Source organism: Peromyscus maniculatus, chromosome 14 (genome assembly GCF_049852395.1).
Source record: "Peromyscus maniculatus bairdii isolate BWxNUB_F1_BW_parent chromosome 14, HU_Pman_BW_mat_3.1, whole genome shotgun sequence".
In the NCBI taxonomy this organism is placed as follows: domain Eukaryota; kingdom Metazoa; phylum Chordata; class Mammalia; order Rodentia; family Cricetidae; genus Peromyscus; species Peromyscus maniculatus.
In genome coordinates, this window is record NC_134865.1 from 72988035 (window position 1) to 73005951 (window position 17917).

The 17917-nt window shown below is 38.5% G+C and overlaps 1 protein-coding gene across 11 annotated transcripts in view; it reads right to left on the minus strand.

Moving 5' to 3' along the window:
• LOC102917890 (cation channel sperm-associated auxiliary subunit beta-like) overlaps positions 1-17917 on the minus strand; it is a 189370-nt gene that overhangs the window by 70658 nt on the left and 100795 nt on the right. For all 11 annotated transcript variants that reach the window (XM_076551253.1, XM_076551255.1, XM_076551254.1 and 8 more), the window contains 5 exons: positions 11398-11493; positions 11152-11270; positions 10101-10133; positions 993-1059; positions 544-590 (listed from right to left, as the gene is read on the minus strand). In XM_076551253.1, coding sequence (XP_076407368.1) covers positions 544-590; positions 993-1059; positions 10101-10133; positions 11152-11270; positions 11398-11493 — 362 coding nt within the window. The remainder of the gene's footprint in view (positions 1-543; positions 591-992; positions 1060-10100; positions 10134-11151; positions 11271-11397; positions 11494-17917) is intronic.

Here is a 17917-nt window from a genome sequence, read left to right on the forward strand (position 1 = left end):
AATCAGTCACTCTCTCTCTCTCACACACATGCACATGTGCGCACATGTACACACACATACACACACACACACATACACACACACACACACACACACACACACACACACACACACACACACGTATACAGAAACTTTTTAAGACATGTTCTTACTATGTGAAGCTAGGCTGGCCAAAAACTCTGTAATCCAAGTTCATATTGAAATCATGATTCTCCTGCCTCCATCTACTGATTGCTAGAATTACAGCTGTGTGCCATCACACCTGGCTCACAAATCATAGTTTTAATTCTTTAATAACTATTGCTTTCTTCAGGGTGGATTCAATTTCAGAAAACACTTTAAAGAAACTTTCTTCTCTGGTATGGATCATTTGGCTAGACTCACTGGGTTTTAACAAATGTAGGTATCTGCTATTAAGTCTACCAGGAGACACCACTGGGGGTGGTTAAGTTTTCCTGTGTGTTTAAGTACCATAGTTTAGATATATAGTTTAAATTATGCTTAACAAAAATGTCATGCCTTTGAAAGTGTTCTATGTCATACCTCACTTAGGGTCCTTTTTCTGTCGAAAGTGATAGTAACATAATCAACTGTAAAGTACAAAGGTGAAGAAATTATGAATGACATCTACACATACAGCCTTAGGAAGAGTTAGTGTTAGTAAACCTGCCCACATAAAACCAATGCCAGTTGTGCACCATCTATTAATGGATCATTTAGGCAGGAGTGTCACTCCCATTCATTTTTAGAAAAGCTGTCAGTATGTAGTCCAGAGTAGCCTCAAGCCTGTAGTGTTCCTATTTATGCCTCCAGAGTGTTAAAGGAAGAGTAAGTATAAACCACTACCGAGCCTGGCTTTATCATTTTTAGGCCACTAATTCAATATGATAGTTATCTTCACATTTTATTAAATGTTGAGTTTAATGCATTTTATTTAATCTATATATGTAATCTATAGTGATAAAAATCTGCTAACATGTCATAAAATTTACCTTCAAAACTTTCTTTGTTTGCAAAACATTTTTCATTATACCACAGTTTTCCCTTGATATAGTCAACCTATACAAATACATAAATGAAAACAGCAATTGGGTCATATCTGAAGTTAAGATTTTAAACAGAAAGAAATTTATGATGGGGGAATGTCTTTCTTTTATGCTGTGATAATATGTTGCTATGATTGGTTGATAAATAAAGCCATTTGGCCTATGGCATGGCAGCTTAGAATCGGGCAGAAAATCCAAACAGGTAGAGAGGAAGGAGAAAGACAGAGCAGAGGAGACCCTGCCAGCCACTGCCATGAGAAGCAAGATGTAAAAGTACTGGTAAACCACAAGCCACATGGCAAAATAAAGATTTATAAAAATGGGTTAATTTAAGATATAAGAACTAGGTAACAAGAAGCCTGCCATGGCCATAGTTTAAAAATAATATTAGCTTGTGTGTGTTTATTTGGGTCTGAGTGATTGCGGGACTGGCGAGTGAGAGACATTTGTCCTGGCCGCAGGCCAGGTGAGACACAGGAAAACTTTCAGTTACAAATTTACTTTAAAAAATCCAAGGTTTTGATCATTTGTGGGTGTGAGGCAAATTAAGATAGAAAAACTGTGCACATGTAAGAGGTTGCAGAATGGGGACAAGAAACTGGAATGCACATTGTCAACAGTCACTAAAGGAAATACAAAGGCATGAAGATGTTCTTGGTTATGAATTATCTTTCTCACCAGAAGCTCCTTGAACCTTTCACCTCAGTTAGAATGGGGCATACACGTATTTTTTTATTCCACATTAGCTGCAACATGGCATAAGGAAACTGAACAGAAGCCTGACAATGGCAAGTAGCAGCAATAGAAAGACACTGCAAACTGATCATAAGGGAGAAGCAGTGAACAAAGTAACATTATTTTTGTTGGATATTAACTGTAATAAGATGAGAAGGTTTTCTAGGGGAAGATTTTGACTTTTCAGCTGCTATTGAGACAAGGAAATCCTTATACTTTTATAGGTGGGCCAGTGATAAAATCGATATAACTTGTTCATGGAAACATTTAAAATGTCCTAAAACTGATCCTGGTAGTAGTTGATACAAAATACCATAGGGCTGAACATGAAAAAGATAAAGATTATACCATGTGAATTAGACCTTCATAAAATGCTAAACAAACAAAAAAATTTTTTCAGAATGAATGGCCCATGACTTTTTTATATTATTCTATGTCATCACTCAAATTAAATTGTTAAAATAAAACTTTTGAGATCTCATAAAAACCTCCACATTTCAGGATAGCATAATCATTATTATTAATCTGGGAAATTTTAATATAGAACCTTTTTGGGCATTGAACTATGCCTCTTCCTTTTCTTCGGATTTTATTCCTGCATTTTTTTCTATATGAATCCAAACTGAAATAGCCAAGAGATTGACCTTAGGGATAATTTAATTTATACAAGGCTGACCTCATGCCAAGGATGAGTCCAGAATACTCTCCTGACCCAGAGTCACAGGTTAGGAATGAACACATGACTTGGATCACATGAGCAATGAAAACCACTCTTAGAGATGAAGGAAAGACTTTATTCCTTTTGGGATAGCCAAAGGTGGCTACAAGCCTGGCAGCTATTCTTACTAATGGCTGGAGAACAGTTACTTAGAATAAAGCTAGTATAAAGAACAGCACAGCCAAATTTGAGGACATAACCCCATGGACATCTGATATTCAAGAGAATCCAGCTAGTCAGGAAGCCAGCCACCCTTTAAATTCCCTATGATTTCAAAGAGCCAACAGCTTCCTCTCTTTTGCTGAAATCAGTTTAGTTTGGTTTCTGTCATTTGTCCTCAAGAAGATACTTGGAGGCAAGCCTTTGGGAGGTGATTAGGTAGAAGAGTTTGATGCCTTTCCTGATTTGAAGGAGACTGGATAGGTAAGACCAGTGCCCTTATTACAGAGAATCCAGAGATCTATACCCACCCCTTCTGACAAGTAAGGTCACAGGGAAGGGACAGCTGTCTGTGAACCAGGAAGCAGTCCCTCACCAGACACTTAACCAGCCAGTCACTGCTCATCACTATTTCCTCAACTTTTTGCCTTTTACTTAATTGAAGCTCCCATTCTCGTTCATTTCTTTTGTTCTGGACTTTGGTTCTTTTGTATCAATGGTGTGTAGATACTGATTTCACTGTCTTTGAGTGTCAGCGATTCTTTTAATGGGATCTAACAGTGAGGCATGTTTTGCTTTTGAGCCCCCTATTTAGAACAACATTAGGTGAGGTTTCCTAAGGGAACAGAATCAATATAACATACACAACAGGCGATTTATTAGATTGTGTTATACAGTCAGAGACTAATTTGTCCCACATGGCTCCACACATTAGAGAGCTAGAATATCAGTTGTTTCTCAGACTAAGAAGCTGGAAGCTTCAGAACAAAAAGAACCAATGACACAACCCAAGTCCAAGGAGAAGACCTAGAAGCAACCTGGGGAGTTGTTGATGCAAGTCCAAGTTCACAGGCTAGAGAATCTGCTATCTGATGTTCTCCTATAGTCCATAGTGGCAAAGAAAAAAGTGCACAAATACCTGCTCCCCACCAAGAAGAGTTCAGCCTGTCTTCATGTGAGTTTGTCTTTCTACCTTTTAGTTCAACTCAGGCTACTGTGTGGCTCGACATGCCTTCAGGGTGGATCTCCCCCTCTTAGGATCTGCACTGAAGCACTCTGGAAACACCCTCACAGATATATTGAGAAGTGTGTTTTACCAAATGCTTTAGGAATCTATCAGATCAGTCAAGTTGACAACCAAAATCAACTATCACAGGAAACTTGTGTACCATTTCTCTCTAATCTTCCAGTTTAGAAGCATTAGTAGAATTTGAGCATATGTGCTTTTTTCCCCTCAGGCTTGCCATTCATTCAATATTTTTAAAGACAGAATCTCATGTCACCTAGGTTGGCCTTTAACTTGCTATGAGGATGACCTTGTATGTCTCATCCTCTTCTCTCCACCTCCTGAGTGCTGGGATCACAGCTGTGCATAATCATGCCTAATATATAAAGTGCTGGGGATGGAACCCAGGGCTTAGTGTATATCAGCCACATATTCTACCAACTGATCTAGATCCTTAGACTCAGATCATTTTCAATTTCAGTGCAATTATCTTCTATTATTTTGTTGCTCTTTGTTTTCTTTTCTCTCTGAAAATTCTATTTCTCCTCCAAAGTAAACTGCTAGTCTACTTGTTCAACAATGTTTACTGAGTGCTTACTTTAGCATGACTCTGTTACCAAGTCAATGGGTTCCTTCATCATCACAAGAATCAGACAGAGATGCAATTCACAGGAAGAAGGAAAAAGACACTTTGTCTTCTACTTGAATATAAAAGAAACAACATGCAGGGAGAAAAAACAACTTTCCAATCATATTCAAAACAGAGACAGGCAAGCAAAGGTTTTATGATGTTCTCAGGTGTGAGGGACCTGGTCTCACGTCTGAGAACTGAATCACTCACCTTGTAGAACTTCTGGAACACTTCTTGAAAGATCATCACTGCTCTGAAATTTCTAGCAACTTCTCCCAAACATATGGAGATGTTTCTTCATCTTCACCTTCTGTGGCACTAGTTTGCATCTACTCAATGACTATGCTATCCATCATTTTATTTTACTTTTAATTACAATTGTGGAATTTAGTTCTAGAAAGTCTTTTTGTGCTACAAAAACTCCTAATGGATGTTGGTTGCCTTTCTTTTCTGTTCCTCCTTTCTTTTTCTCTCTTCTGCTACTTCTTTTTTGTTTGTTTTGAGACAGTGTTTCAGTTATGGCTGTCCTAGAACTCATCATGTAGATGAGATCAGGCTGGTTTTGAACTCACAGAGATCTTGCCTGCCTCTTCTTCCCAAGTACTGAGATTAAAGACATGTGCCACCATGTCATGCTTCCTTTTTTTAATATCTCAGAGTCTATAATAATGAGCATAGTTGTAGCTGGAGTTTTCCTGGTCCTGCCTGGCCCACGGTGAGGACAAATCTCTCTCACCCACCAGTCCCACAGCCAAGTAAACACACAGAGACTTATATTACTTATAAACTGTATGGCTGTGGCAGGCTTCTTGCTATCTGTTCTTATATCTTAAATTAACCCATTTCTATAAATTTATACCTTGCCACATGGCTTGTGGTTTACCAGTATTTAATGTGTTGGTATTCATGGTGGTGGTTGGCAGTGTCTCCTGACTCTTCTCTGCTTGTACTGCCTATACTTCCTACCTGGCTACTGGCCAATCAGCATTTTATTTATACAGAGCTATAGCCACAGCACTTCGCCTTTTCTTTTTTTTTTTTTTCAAAAAGGGAGGTTTTAACTTTCACGTAGTAAAATTACATATAACAAGACAATTACCAAGTAAGAATTACAGTTATACTATCTAGTCTATTTATAATATCTAGTCTATTTGTATTTGGCAAAATTAAAGAAGATATCCTATCTATCTTATGTTTGTGAGTCTAAGGTTTCATCTCTAACTTACCTTTTATCATAGCTAATGAAAAATTATAACTATCTAGTCTTCAACTACATCAAAGACCTCAGAAGGATATAATTACCTGAGAAATGGTAGAAGGATGCAAGAAACTTTCAAGAGTCTTGCTAAAGAGGACAGAGACAGCTGGCAGCCTGGACAGTCATCCAAAGTTTTTTTGTAAAGTTAGGGCATCTGTCTTCAGCCCACAGGCCTAGAGTATCTCAGTCACTTTTCTCTGTGTCCCGTAGAATGTCTGGCAGTTTCCTCTGCAAAGCAGGAATCTGAAGGACAATTTTGCCAAGCAAAGTTCAGTGGTCACCTGAATGTCCTGCATGTCCAGTTGATCAAGCAGTCCAGGCAAGAACACTTTCTTGCCCAAATGGCCATTTTTGCCAAAAGAAGATAAACACTGTATAGAGTGTCTTCACTGCCAATCCTCCTCTCTGTGGTAAGTCCGGTGCTGCCAGGAGCAGACATGTCTCACTGTTTAGAAAGTCTAAATTTTTAAAACATTTTAAATGCCATATTCTGTAGGTCTTTGAAGTATTTGAAGATTACCTATCTATCTGAAATATATCTATGTATTCCTAGAAAACTTAACTAATATGGCTACAAGTATGATTATCACAGATGACTAATTATTAATCGATTTCTTAATTGTCCATTACAATTTTAAATGAGCTGTACAAACATAATACCTTAAACAAGAGTAGAAATATACACATAGTATAACAAAAACTTTAAATTTATATCAATACTCTAAAATCTATACCAATGTAAAACATTTCAAACAAGTTGTTGCTCTTTAAAAGTAGGTTCTTAAATCTACCCTTTCATTCTATCATATCTATATCATATCCCCTTTTTTTCTTTAAAAAGAGATTGCATTTAGAATCAACCTGTTTTAAATAAAAATACTGGTTTTTCCCTGTTCCATACCAGAGGGCTCTTCTGATTTGGGACACAAGAATATCTTAACCTTTTCTTTTAGCAATATGCCTGGGTTTAGAGAAGGAGTGAGCCAATTCCATCTCCAAAGCCAGCTTAGTATATTTGGGAATTTGGGCGTAGCTTCTCTTACTACTTCCTGTTGGATGGGGGCACTGTATCTTATGGGGACACAGAGAAAATTTTAGGCTTATGGTGTAGTCCATGAGACTGTATTGTTTGAGCCAGTTGCCTTGAAACCATTCTGGATGTTGGATCTTCTGGGCCATGGTGTCATCAGAGACCTTTCAGGGGGTCTTTACTGATCAAAACTGATGTATCTTAATCTGGAACAAATCCATATCCTCTGGCTTTCTGTGGAAACAAAAGCAGAGTCTCCTTTCCAAAGTAACATATCCTTACATCCAAATTTTGAAGTCAAGGTACCTTTAATATATATATATTATATTATATGCATATATATATATATATATATATATATATATATATATATATATGCTTAACTCAACAGCTTTTCAATCAAATGTCTTTCTGCAGTTAAGAATCCCAAAGACAACACAATCCAGATTCTCTGTGTGATATCCATCTTTACATGGCTTATTTTCTATACTACCTTTACTGTCTCTTTACTTTATTTTTAAAAACTATTTGTAAATGTAACCAACCATCTTATTAAATAAGAAACACAGAACCAATGTAAAAGAGAAAGCCAAGAGGTTAGAGCTCAGAGCTAAAACCTTACCCTTCCTCTTGCGGTGCTCCTACCTCTCCAAAAGAGACCTACTTCCTGTGTGTATGTCTTTACATAGTCTTTCTGTTCTGCCTTCTCATTGGTTGTAAACCCAAACACGTGACTGCCTCATCACTGCCTGTATGTACAGCCTTACAGGTCTTAAAGGCATGTGTCTCTAATGCTGGCTGTATCCCTGAACACACAGAGATCTACCTAGCTCTTCTACCAAGTGCTGGGTTGCTATGGCTCTAATAGCTCTGACCCCCAGGCAACTTTATTTATTAACATACAATTAAAATCACATTTCAGTACAAATAAAATACCACCATAACTATTTCTTTATATAACTGTATACATTACTTTTTTCTCTCTTCCCAGCCAATGTGCATTTTTACACACAATGTAAAGCATTTAAAGTCCTGTTCCATCTGAATCTGTCTTATTGTGAATCTATTGTTTTAAACTGCAGCACTTTTAAGACCAAAACAGTTGCTGTGGCTGGTGGCTCTCGGCTCTGCCACCTCAGCTTCCCAACATGGCAGTGACACATTTACTGCCAGCTCTGGCAGCCATCAACTCTCAGAAACAGTTTGTCTATGCTTTTATCAAAGCAGCATATAGCCCAGAAACCTCTTTTTTTTTTTTAAACTAGCAAAAACTATATCCAACACACAGCATAGTGGGCATCTTGGAGACAGCTCTATGTAACATAGCATAGGTCAACCCCGCACGCATGCCTGAACCCACCATAGAGTAGTAGCTCAAACCCGCAGGGTACCGCTAACTTGAGAGAGACACCTAGGAAGCTGTTTTTAGCTCCATTTTAGGATCTTTTTTTTCTCAGGTTTTAGGTGGAAACTCTTGCCAATCCTTTGGGCACCATTTGTAGCTGGAGTTTTCCTGGTCCTGCCTGGCCCACGGTGAGGACAAATCTCTCTCACTCACCAGTCCCACAGCCAAGTAAACACACAGAGACTTATATTACTTATAAACTGTATGGCTGTGGCAGGCTTCTTGCTATCTGTTCTTATATTTTAAATTAACACATTTCTATAAATTTATACCTTGCCACATGGCTCGTGGCTTATCTTATATGTTGGTACTCATGGTGGTGGCTGGCAGTGTCTCCTGACTCAGCCTTCCTATTCCCAGAATTCTCTTCTCTGCTTGTACTGCCTATACTTCCTGCCTGACTATTGGCCAATCAGCATTTTATTTATACACAGCAATATCCACAGCACATGGTAGGAACTCAGTGTTCCTTTGTTCTTTTAACATCTCAGAGTCAATAACAATGAGCATGGTAGTAACTCAGTGTTCCTTTTTTCTTTAGTATCTCAGAGCCAATAACAATGAGCATGGTAGTACTCAGTGTTCATTTTTCTTTAAAATCTCAGAGTCAATAACAATGAGCATGGTAGTAACTCTGTGTTCTTTTTTCTTTTAATATCTCAGAGTCAATAACAATGAGCATAGTAGTTATTCTGTGTATGCTCATGATTTGTTAGCTAAATTTTGTTGCTCTACTTTACCACTACCATTCTCAAACATCCTTGATTTTAATGACTGTGTTCTGCTGGAACCCCAGATGAGCTCAGACATAGTTTTGAAGGGAGAACTCAAGAGTGCTTTTCAGAATACATCAAACTCTGGCTATGTCAGAATGTGAGAAGGCAATGCTCTCTACTTCTTTGAGTGGCTGTTTTCACACATTTTAATTTCACCATGGAAAGCCTTTCCCTGAAGGTGTCCTTCAGCCTGTCACATGAGGCTCCAAAAAAACTCAGCTCTCCCTTCTAGCAGTCTTCTCTCTGGTCTCTCAAAGCCACCTCCCCAACCCCATTAATAAGAAAAACCATTTGATAGTTTCTGGAGTTCTGAGGGTGAGCTCTCTCTGCAGGATCCTCTACTTGCCTTTCCTTTGCTGCCCTGTGTTGCCATGAGCCATGATCTCATTATTGTAGTTCATATTCTACTGTTTAAACTCAGAGTGACCTGAGTTTGGGAAAATAATTTCCACATTCTATTTTAGTAAAACCACAAGTCAATGTTTGTATACACTGAATTCATTGGTGTTGTTGGTAATTGAACCCAGAGCCTGAGCATGCAAGGCAAAGACTCTACCATTGAGCTATATGACTAGCACACTAACATTTTTGATTGGCAGTTAACTGAATCAGCATGCAAATTTGAGATAAGAGATAAACTATTTCCATTTGTTCTTTCCATAGTTTATTTGTTTTCTCTACTGATTTCCCGGTTCTCTGTTTCACTTTTCCTCCCACCAATACTTTGATATCACAGTTAGTTCTACTTGGTTCCTGAGAAGTAAGTTTGGTTTCTTTCTTGTAGCGACTGTGTACAACACAGGACAGAATAGAAGGGGACAACTTAAGGCCTGGGAATGAATATATATAATTTTCCTTGCACTTTCAAAACTGACATGCATGATTATGTGTTGAGAATGGCCTTATATGGCAGACTGATTTTGTAACAGAGAAGCAAACTAATAGAGGAAAGAGTGCCCCCAAAAGACAGAAATAGAGTTGTGGTCAGATCCCATGGCAGTTTTTGTCCAAAATGGCAGGGCTCCTTTTTCTGGGTAGAGTCAGGGCAGGTGGATTGAGAAGTAAATCTTTTGCCAGATTCAGGCCTCACCCTCTCCTTCTGGTCATGTTTGTGTAGAGCATGGCCTGAGCAATCTCCACAAGCCAAGAGAGAACCCATTAGAGGAAAGATGCCCGCTGAAATGACAAGGGCCTGATAGTTATGGAATTATGTTTTTAGTATAAACTGAAAATAAGTTTATGGTAGCAAGAAATATCTAGATTGTGAACTGTTGCTTTGCAAGTTACCAAGTGAGTATGTATCTTCTCAACCATATTAGGAAATCAAAAGTCTTACCCTTTCAAAACCACAAAAGTCTGCTCTTGAAAGCTGGAGGAAGAAGAGGAGGAAAAAAAGAAAAAAAAGAAAGTTAAAAATTTAGTTGCTTTTCAGAAGGTGTAAAAAACCTTTTTATTTAAGGCTGCACCACACACTCACACAAAAAATACCCTTTGTTTTCTTTTGTATTCCAGCAGGCATATGGCCAAACGTTAATGTAGCTTCTCATCCAGTCTCTTGATGGAACTTCATGGTATGTATATATTTTTCTTCTCTTTGTCCCACAGTTAGGTTACCTTTTCATTACTTCCTCTGTCTTTTTGCCTGTGGAAACTTTCTAATCCCTATAGCTAGGCCTGGATAAACAGTCTCAACCTCACTTTTACTTGCTTCTTGGTGGAATCATTTTCATTTGCTATCACAAATTTCCCAACGGGATTGATTCCCAGGTATATGAAAAATATTGGAGTCTGCTTTATTTTTGATTAACTTGTAATTTTACACATGCATAGGAACAGCATGACATTTCAATATATTTGTACAGTAATTATCTTATCAGGGTAGTTGTCATCTCCATCATCTTACACATGTATCATTTCTTTTGACATTTAATTTCTGTTCATTTTAATATAACATTTAGCTATATAAATTACCTTACAGCAGGTGACTGGCCCTGCCTCAACTGAATCTACCATGCTGGGCTGACTCCCCAGGGGAGACCTTGCCTTGGAGGAGGTGGGAATGGGAGGTAGATGTGGGGGGGGCAAAGGCTGGGGGTAGGAAGAGGGAAGACAGGGGAATCTGTGGCTGATATGTAAAATTAAATAAATTGTAAAATAAAAATATTTTTTAAAAAATTACCTTACAGCATTTTGGAAATATATTAGCCAATAAATAAATAGACAAGTAGATAGATGATGCCTTTTCCATTGCATATGTTTAAATTTTGCTATAAATGGTACAGCAATAAAACTAATGACAATTAAAACTTATAATTCAAATACTATGAAGCAAAGGAAAAGGTTGTGGTATCATGAATTACCAAACAATTACAAAGAAATTTTCATACCTGCATTTGTGAAGTGACTGGATAACGAAGATCACTACTTACAAAAAGACCCAAAGAGGTGAGGATGACTAAAAAATGATTTGTTAAAACCATATCTATTATTGTAAGCCCTTGGTGTTCTGAAGAAAGAAATAAAATCACACCATAGGTTAGAAACAGAGAGATCATTACAAAGACATTTCAGAAATACTGAATGAGTTTCAAAATAAATGAAATGATGAAGATAAAGACAGCCAGAAAAGTTACCATCTTTAAGTTGTGAATAGATGATATCTGTCAGGTCATACCATGTGGTTTCATTATATTCCCAAAATCCAGAAGAAGTTTTGCCTATGTAAACACCTACCATGAAAGAAAAATAAATTATTGTCAGGCAAGTTTGCAGACCTCAATTCTGTAAATTCAAACCTGTTCCATCTTCTAACCCAGGTTCTTCCGTGCTGAATTAGTCAAGGTTCTCTAGAACTGATAGAATGAATCTATCTATCTATCTATCTATCTATCTATCTATCTATCTATCTATGGAATATACATTTAGTCAACAAAAATCCAAATTTACAAATAAAAGCAAACACATATGTGTATATGTTATAAATACATACATATTATATGGGGGGTTATTAGAATGACATACAGGCTGTAATCCAGTTAGTCCAACAATGACTGTCTACCAATGGAAAGTCCAGAAATACAGTAGTTGTTCAGCCCACTAGGCTGGATGTCCAAGCTGGGCTTGAGTATATGCCAGAATCCTAAAGGAGTAGGCTATAATGCCAATGAAGGAATGGACTTACTAGTGAGGGTAAGGGCAAGCAGGCCAGGAACAAAAGCTTTCTTCTTCCATGTCCTTTATAAGGATGCCACCAGAAGTTGTGGCTCTGATTAAAGGTGAGTCTATCTACTTAAAATGATTTAATTAAGACTAATGCATCAGAAGTTTACCTGGTACTTTGGGTTTTAGTTGATTCTCAATGTAGTGAGGCTGACAACCAAGAATAGCCATCACAAGTCCACCCCTTGTCAACTCTACAAACAATCATATCTCCTATGTCATGCTTAATTTCCAAATGAAACCAATAACCAGGTTATAATTATGCCTCACATGATACAACTTTTCCACCCACAACCACAAACACATTATAAACTTAACCAGGTAATAATTAGGCCTAACATGCTTTAATAATGCCTTATGCAACTGCAAACACATTCTAAATATGAGGAAAGGTAGTAATGACTCTTGAGGGACATTCTTTTAGTATCTCAAAACTTAAAAATACAATAACAATTAATATTTCTTAATTGGTATTATATTGCATATAAAGAAATCAAGAAAGAAAACACAAATATCTACAAAAATATATTCTTTTTTTCTGTTTTTTTATTAAGAGATTTTCTATTCATTTTACATATCAACCACAGATTCCCCTGTCCCTCCTTGCTCATCGCCCAGCCTTCTCCCTAACCCACCCACACCCAATTCCCACCTCCGCCAAGACAAGGCCTCCCATGGGGAGACAGCAGGCCCTCGGACATTCAGTTAAATGGGACTTCTTGAAACTAAGAAAGTTTTGTAGGGAAAAGTACACAGTCAATAAAACAAAACAACAGACTACAGAATGGGAAAAGATTTTCACCAATCCCACATCTGACAGAGGGCTGATCTCCAGAATATATAAAGAACTCACAAAACTAGACATCAAAATACCTAACAGTCCAATTAAAAAATGGGCCATAGAGATAAACAGAGAATTCTCAACAGAAGAATCTCAAATGGCTGAAAGACATTTAAGGAATTGCTCAACATCCTTAATCATCAGGGAAATACAAATCAAAACGACTCTGAGATACCATCTTATACCTGTCAGAATGGCTAAGATCAAAAACACTGAAGACAGCTTATGTTGGAGAGGATGTGGAACAAGGGGAACACTCCTACACTGTTGGTAGGAATGCAAACTTATACAGCCACTTTGGAAATCAGTATGGTGGTTTCTCAGAAAATTGGGAATCAACCTGCCTCAAGACCCAGCTATACCACTCTTGGGCATATACCCAAGAAATGCTCAATCATAGCATAAGGACACATGCTCAACTATATTCATAGCAGTATTATTTGTAATAGCCAGAGCCTGAGAACAACCTAGATGCCCTTCAACTGAAGAATGGATAAATAAAATGTGGTACATATACACAATGGAGAACTACTCAGCAGAGAAAAACAATGACATCATAAGTTTTGCAAGCAAATGGATGGAAGTAGAAAGTATAATCCTGAGTGAGGTAACCCAGACTCAGAAAGACAAACATGGTATGTATTCACTCTAAGTGGATACTAGATATAAAGCAAAGGATAACCAGACTGCAACCCACAGTTCCAGGGAGGCTAGTTAGTAAGGAGGAACCTAGAAAAAACACAGGGATCACCGTGCAACAGAGAAATGGATGAGTCTACATGAGCAAACCTATATTCTCAAAATAACACAGAAACACCAATTATAATCCTTATTTCTTCAACTGGTCATATGGCCAGAGCTGGTATTTATAACTGTCTTCATCTACTACCCTTTCTGTATTTCCTCTAAACCTTGGCTATTTTCCTGGAGGATTGACCCATACTCTCCTTCTTGAAGGTCCTGTGTCCTTTGTCATCAACCTGCCTGGATTAGGTTGTTGCAGTTTCCCCTTGACAGTATTCAAAGGACACGGTAGTGCCAAGAGACACCCTAAAGGATCTTCTGCATTCCACACATAATTTTTCTTACATCTATTATGGAGAAGCAATCCAATTTTCCCTTGGTGATCTGAATCAATCACCTTTCTAATATTGTTATTACCTTCTTAGTCTGTAAGCTTACAGGCATCACAACCCAAAGTGGCCAGGGGATAGCCTGAGCTTCCAGCTCAATGGAATGCTTGTTGTGCATCCTGACAGGAGCACTCCTCTCTCTAGAACCAAAATTTCTAAGCTAGCAGAACTTAAAGTCATGGGAATAGGAAGCAAAATATTTCCTATTGGGATACTAGGGGTGATAGTGAATGGGACTATTCCCTTTCCCCCCCCCCCTCTGATCCCTGTATCCATGGATCCAGGCTATGGGAGAGCCAATACCATATATTTGATGTTGATTCAAAGCATATATCACCTTCTGGAGATTCTTGCCCCAGCCCTCCAGGCTACTGCCACCTAATCTGTGCTATAACTTTGTCTCCAAAAGGTCATCCCATCATTCTATTAGGCAAGATACTTCAGGATGCTGAGGAACCTTTTAAGACCAGTGGATTTCAGGATCATAGACCCACTGTCACACTTCTCTGGCTGTGAAGTAAGTTCCTTGGTCAGAAGCAATACTGTGTGGAATATCATAATGGTGGATAAGGCATTCTGTAGGTTCACAGATGGTGGTTTTGGCAGAAGTATTGCATGCAGGAAAGGCAAATGCATAGCTAGAATAAGTAGCTACTCCAGGAAGACAAAACTCTGTCCTTTCTCTTGACGAAGTTGTTCAGTGTAATCAATCTGCCACCAGCCAATAGCTGCTCATCCTGGGGAATGCTGCCATATGGGACACTGTGTTGTTCTCTGCTGTTGGCAGATCTGGTACTCAGCAGCAGCTGTGTCCAGGTCAGCCTTGGTGAGTGGCAGTCCATGTTGTCAAACTCATGTATAACCTCCATCTCTACCACCACAGCCACTTTGTTCATGTGATCATTGGGTAATGAAAAGGATGGAAGGGAAAAGAGGCGAACTGTTCATAGAATGAATTGTTCTATCTACTTGATTATTGAATCCCTCCCTTCTGAAGTAACTTTTAGAAGGGCATTCATATGGGGTACAAGTATCTTCACATCCTTTACCCATTTGGAGAGATCTATCCACATATTTCTTCCCCAGATGTCTTTCTCACAAAGATTTCAACCATACTCTTTCCAGTCCCTGACATCTAGCCAATCCATTGGCCATGGCGCATGAACCAGTGAACAATCACACATCTGGCTATTTCTCCTTCTAAACAAAATATATGAACATGTGTGCTGCTGGAAGTTCTGCCAACTGAGAACATTACCTTTGCTGGTGCCTTCAGGATTGTCCCACAAACAGGTTGTAATGCAGTAGTGGTCCACTTCTAAATGGTACATGCATAATGTACAGAATCATTGGTAAACCAGGCCCTAGTCTTCTCTTTCTTATTCAACTGATCACAGGGACCACTGCATAAAGCTGTATGAGCCACTTAGGAGCAAGTAGAATGTAATGAAAATAGAAACTGCAAGCATTTGGGAAACATCTTAATGTAACTTGTGCTTTACAACTTGATCAGGCTTGATCACATATGTTCTACTTCCATTTGATAATAGATTGACTTGTGCATATCTTACTTTATGGCTTGATAGGTCACCCAGCTCATGATGGGCAGCTCAGTTTGTATGGTAACTATTTTCAAATGTTCAATTTCCATTAAAGTCCATTTATCATGCCAAGAGGTGTCTCTCAAAGAGAGAATGGTTGTCTGCAGATGATGGTAGAGCCTTGCTCCAAAATCCCAAAGGTGACTTCTGTGATTCTCCTGTAGGGACCTGCCAAAGTCTACAAACAGCATCCCCATCTGCCACTTACACCTTAAGTATCACTGGCTATGCTGCATCATATACTCTATGTGGTACAGCAGCCTTTCAAGCAGCCTGGACCTGTTGAAGAGCCTTTCCTGTTTCAGGCCCCACACAAAGCTAACAGTTCTCTGAGACATTTGGTATATAGGCAAAAGTAACACATTCAAATGAGGAATGAGAATCCAGAGGCCCACTAAACTTTGCACTTTATTCTTGGTGTTTGAAGGGGCCAGGTACAATAACTTATCCTTCACTTTAGAAGGAATATTTATGTGTGTCTCACATCAGTGCACTCCTAAAAACTTCACTGAGGTAGAAGGTATTTGAATTTTGATTGGATTTATTTCCCATCTTCTGATATGCATATGTGTTATCAACATGTCCAAAATTGTTGCTACCTCCTGCTCATTTGGTCCAATCAGCATAATATCATCAAGATAGTGGACCTATGTGATATTTTATGGAAGAGACAGGCGATCAAGATTCCTTCTAATTTATGACACAGGATAGGAGAGTTAATATATCCTTGAGGGAGAACTGTAAATGTATTATGCTGGACTTTACAACTGAAAGCAAAATGCTTCTGGTGGTCCTTATGGACAGGTACCAAGAAAAAGGCATTTTATAGGTAAGTAGATGGATATCATGTACCAGGAGATGTTTTAATCTGTTCTAGTAAGGACATAATATCTGATATATCAGCTGCAATCAAAGTTATTACTGATAGATATTGATAGGCAACTGTCATTCTCCAAGATACATTTGTCTTCTGCACTGACCAGTTAGGAAAGTAAAAGGGAGATAAAGTGGGAACCACTACTCCTGCATCTTTCAAGTCTTTGATGCTGGCACTAACTTCCACAATTTCTCCTGGGCTGTCATAATTGTCTTTGATTCACTATTTTCCCTGGCAGTGGAAACTCCGATGGATTCCATTTGGCCTTTACAACCATAATAGCTATCCTTCCACAAATCAGGGAACCAATGGGAATTCTGGCAACTTCTAAGTATCTATCCCAATTATACATTCTGAAATGGAGAAAAACAACAGAATGATTCAGGAACCTACTGTATTCCTGTCTTCAGTCAAAACTCTATTAATCACCTGAACCCTAAACCCCTAAACCCCTTCTTTAACTGGAGCACCACAATGCTTCATGGCCTCACTGGGAATCAGTGTCAATTCTGAACCAGTATCCAATAGACCCTGAAAAGTCTGATATTTTCTCTTTTCCTCAGTATACAGTTGTCCTTGTAAAAAAAAAAAAAAAAAAAAAAAAAACCACATGTTGCTTTGGGGAAAGACTGGAGAAAGGCTAATAGTAAAACTCCTAGGTATTTTAGCAAAGTCCTTCCTAAGGAGGACTTGGCCTTCCCTTCATTCAAGGGGTTCTGGGTCTGTAAACTGGCTCAACTCTGGAACTTGGTTACCAGCTGGAGATTTCTTTTTGCCACAATCCAGAAAGAATGTAGCCTTTCTTTCATTTGAGAATGTTTCCACTTACATAGATGAAACAAAACTGCAGTAGGCATCTTATCTATTTCATACCTGGAAATATCATGATTGATTAACCAGTATTAAAGGTCCACATCAGTCATACCATCATAAAAATCATTCTGCCTGTGCTGCCCGTTATGGGTCCAGTTATTATGGATATTGCTTTGTCTATGCTGTCCATTATGATAACTACGATCACCTTGTCTTTGGCAATTTATCGCTACTACCAGTCCCCCTGCTACTCAAGTCCCAATTAAACCCACTGCATTTAATTCATCCAATTGAGCAAGCAATGTTTCTAACCCTAAGATCTGGCACAAGAAAAAGGGTGACAACAAAGCTCTTCAAATGTGCTGGTTCCCCCTCCCCATTTTACATCTTAAAAGATCACTGGTGGGCATTCTGGGTTTTCCATTGTGAAGGATTGAGTTTTACACAGTATACCCACTCTAACATTGCAATTTCCCTGAGCCTTAAAAGCCCTTTATTAACTCTAAGTCAAGCAGTATCAGGCATCCCCAACCCCTTTCAGGTAGGCCATCCTTTGACAAATGCCTCAGCCTACCATTCAAAAAAACATTTGACACCTTTCTTTTGAACTGTGTGAGCTTCCATATTAAACCTAGAATCTCCACCCAATGGGCCCATATTGATAACCTC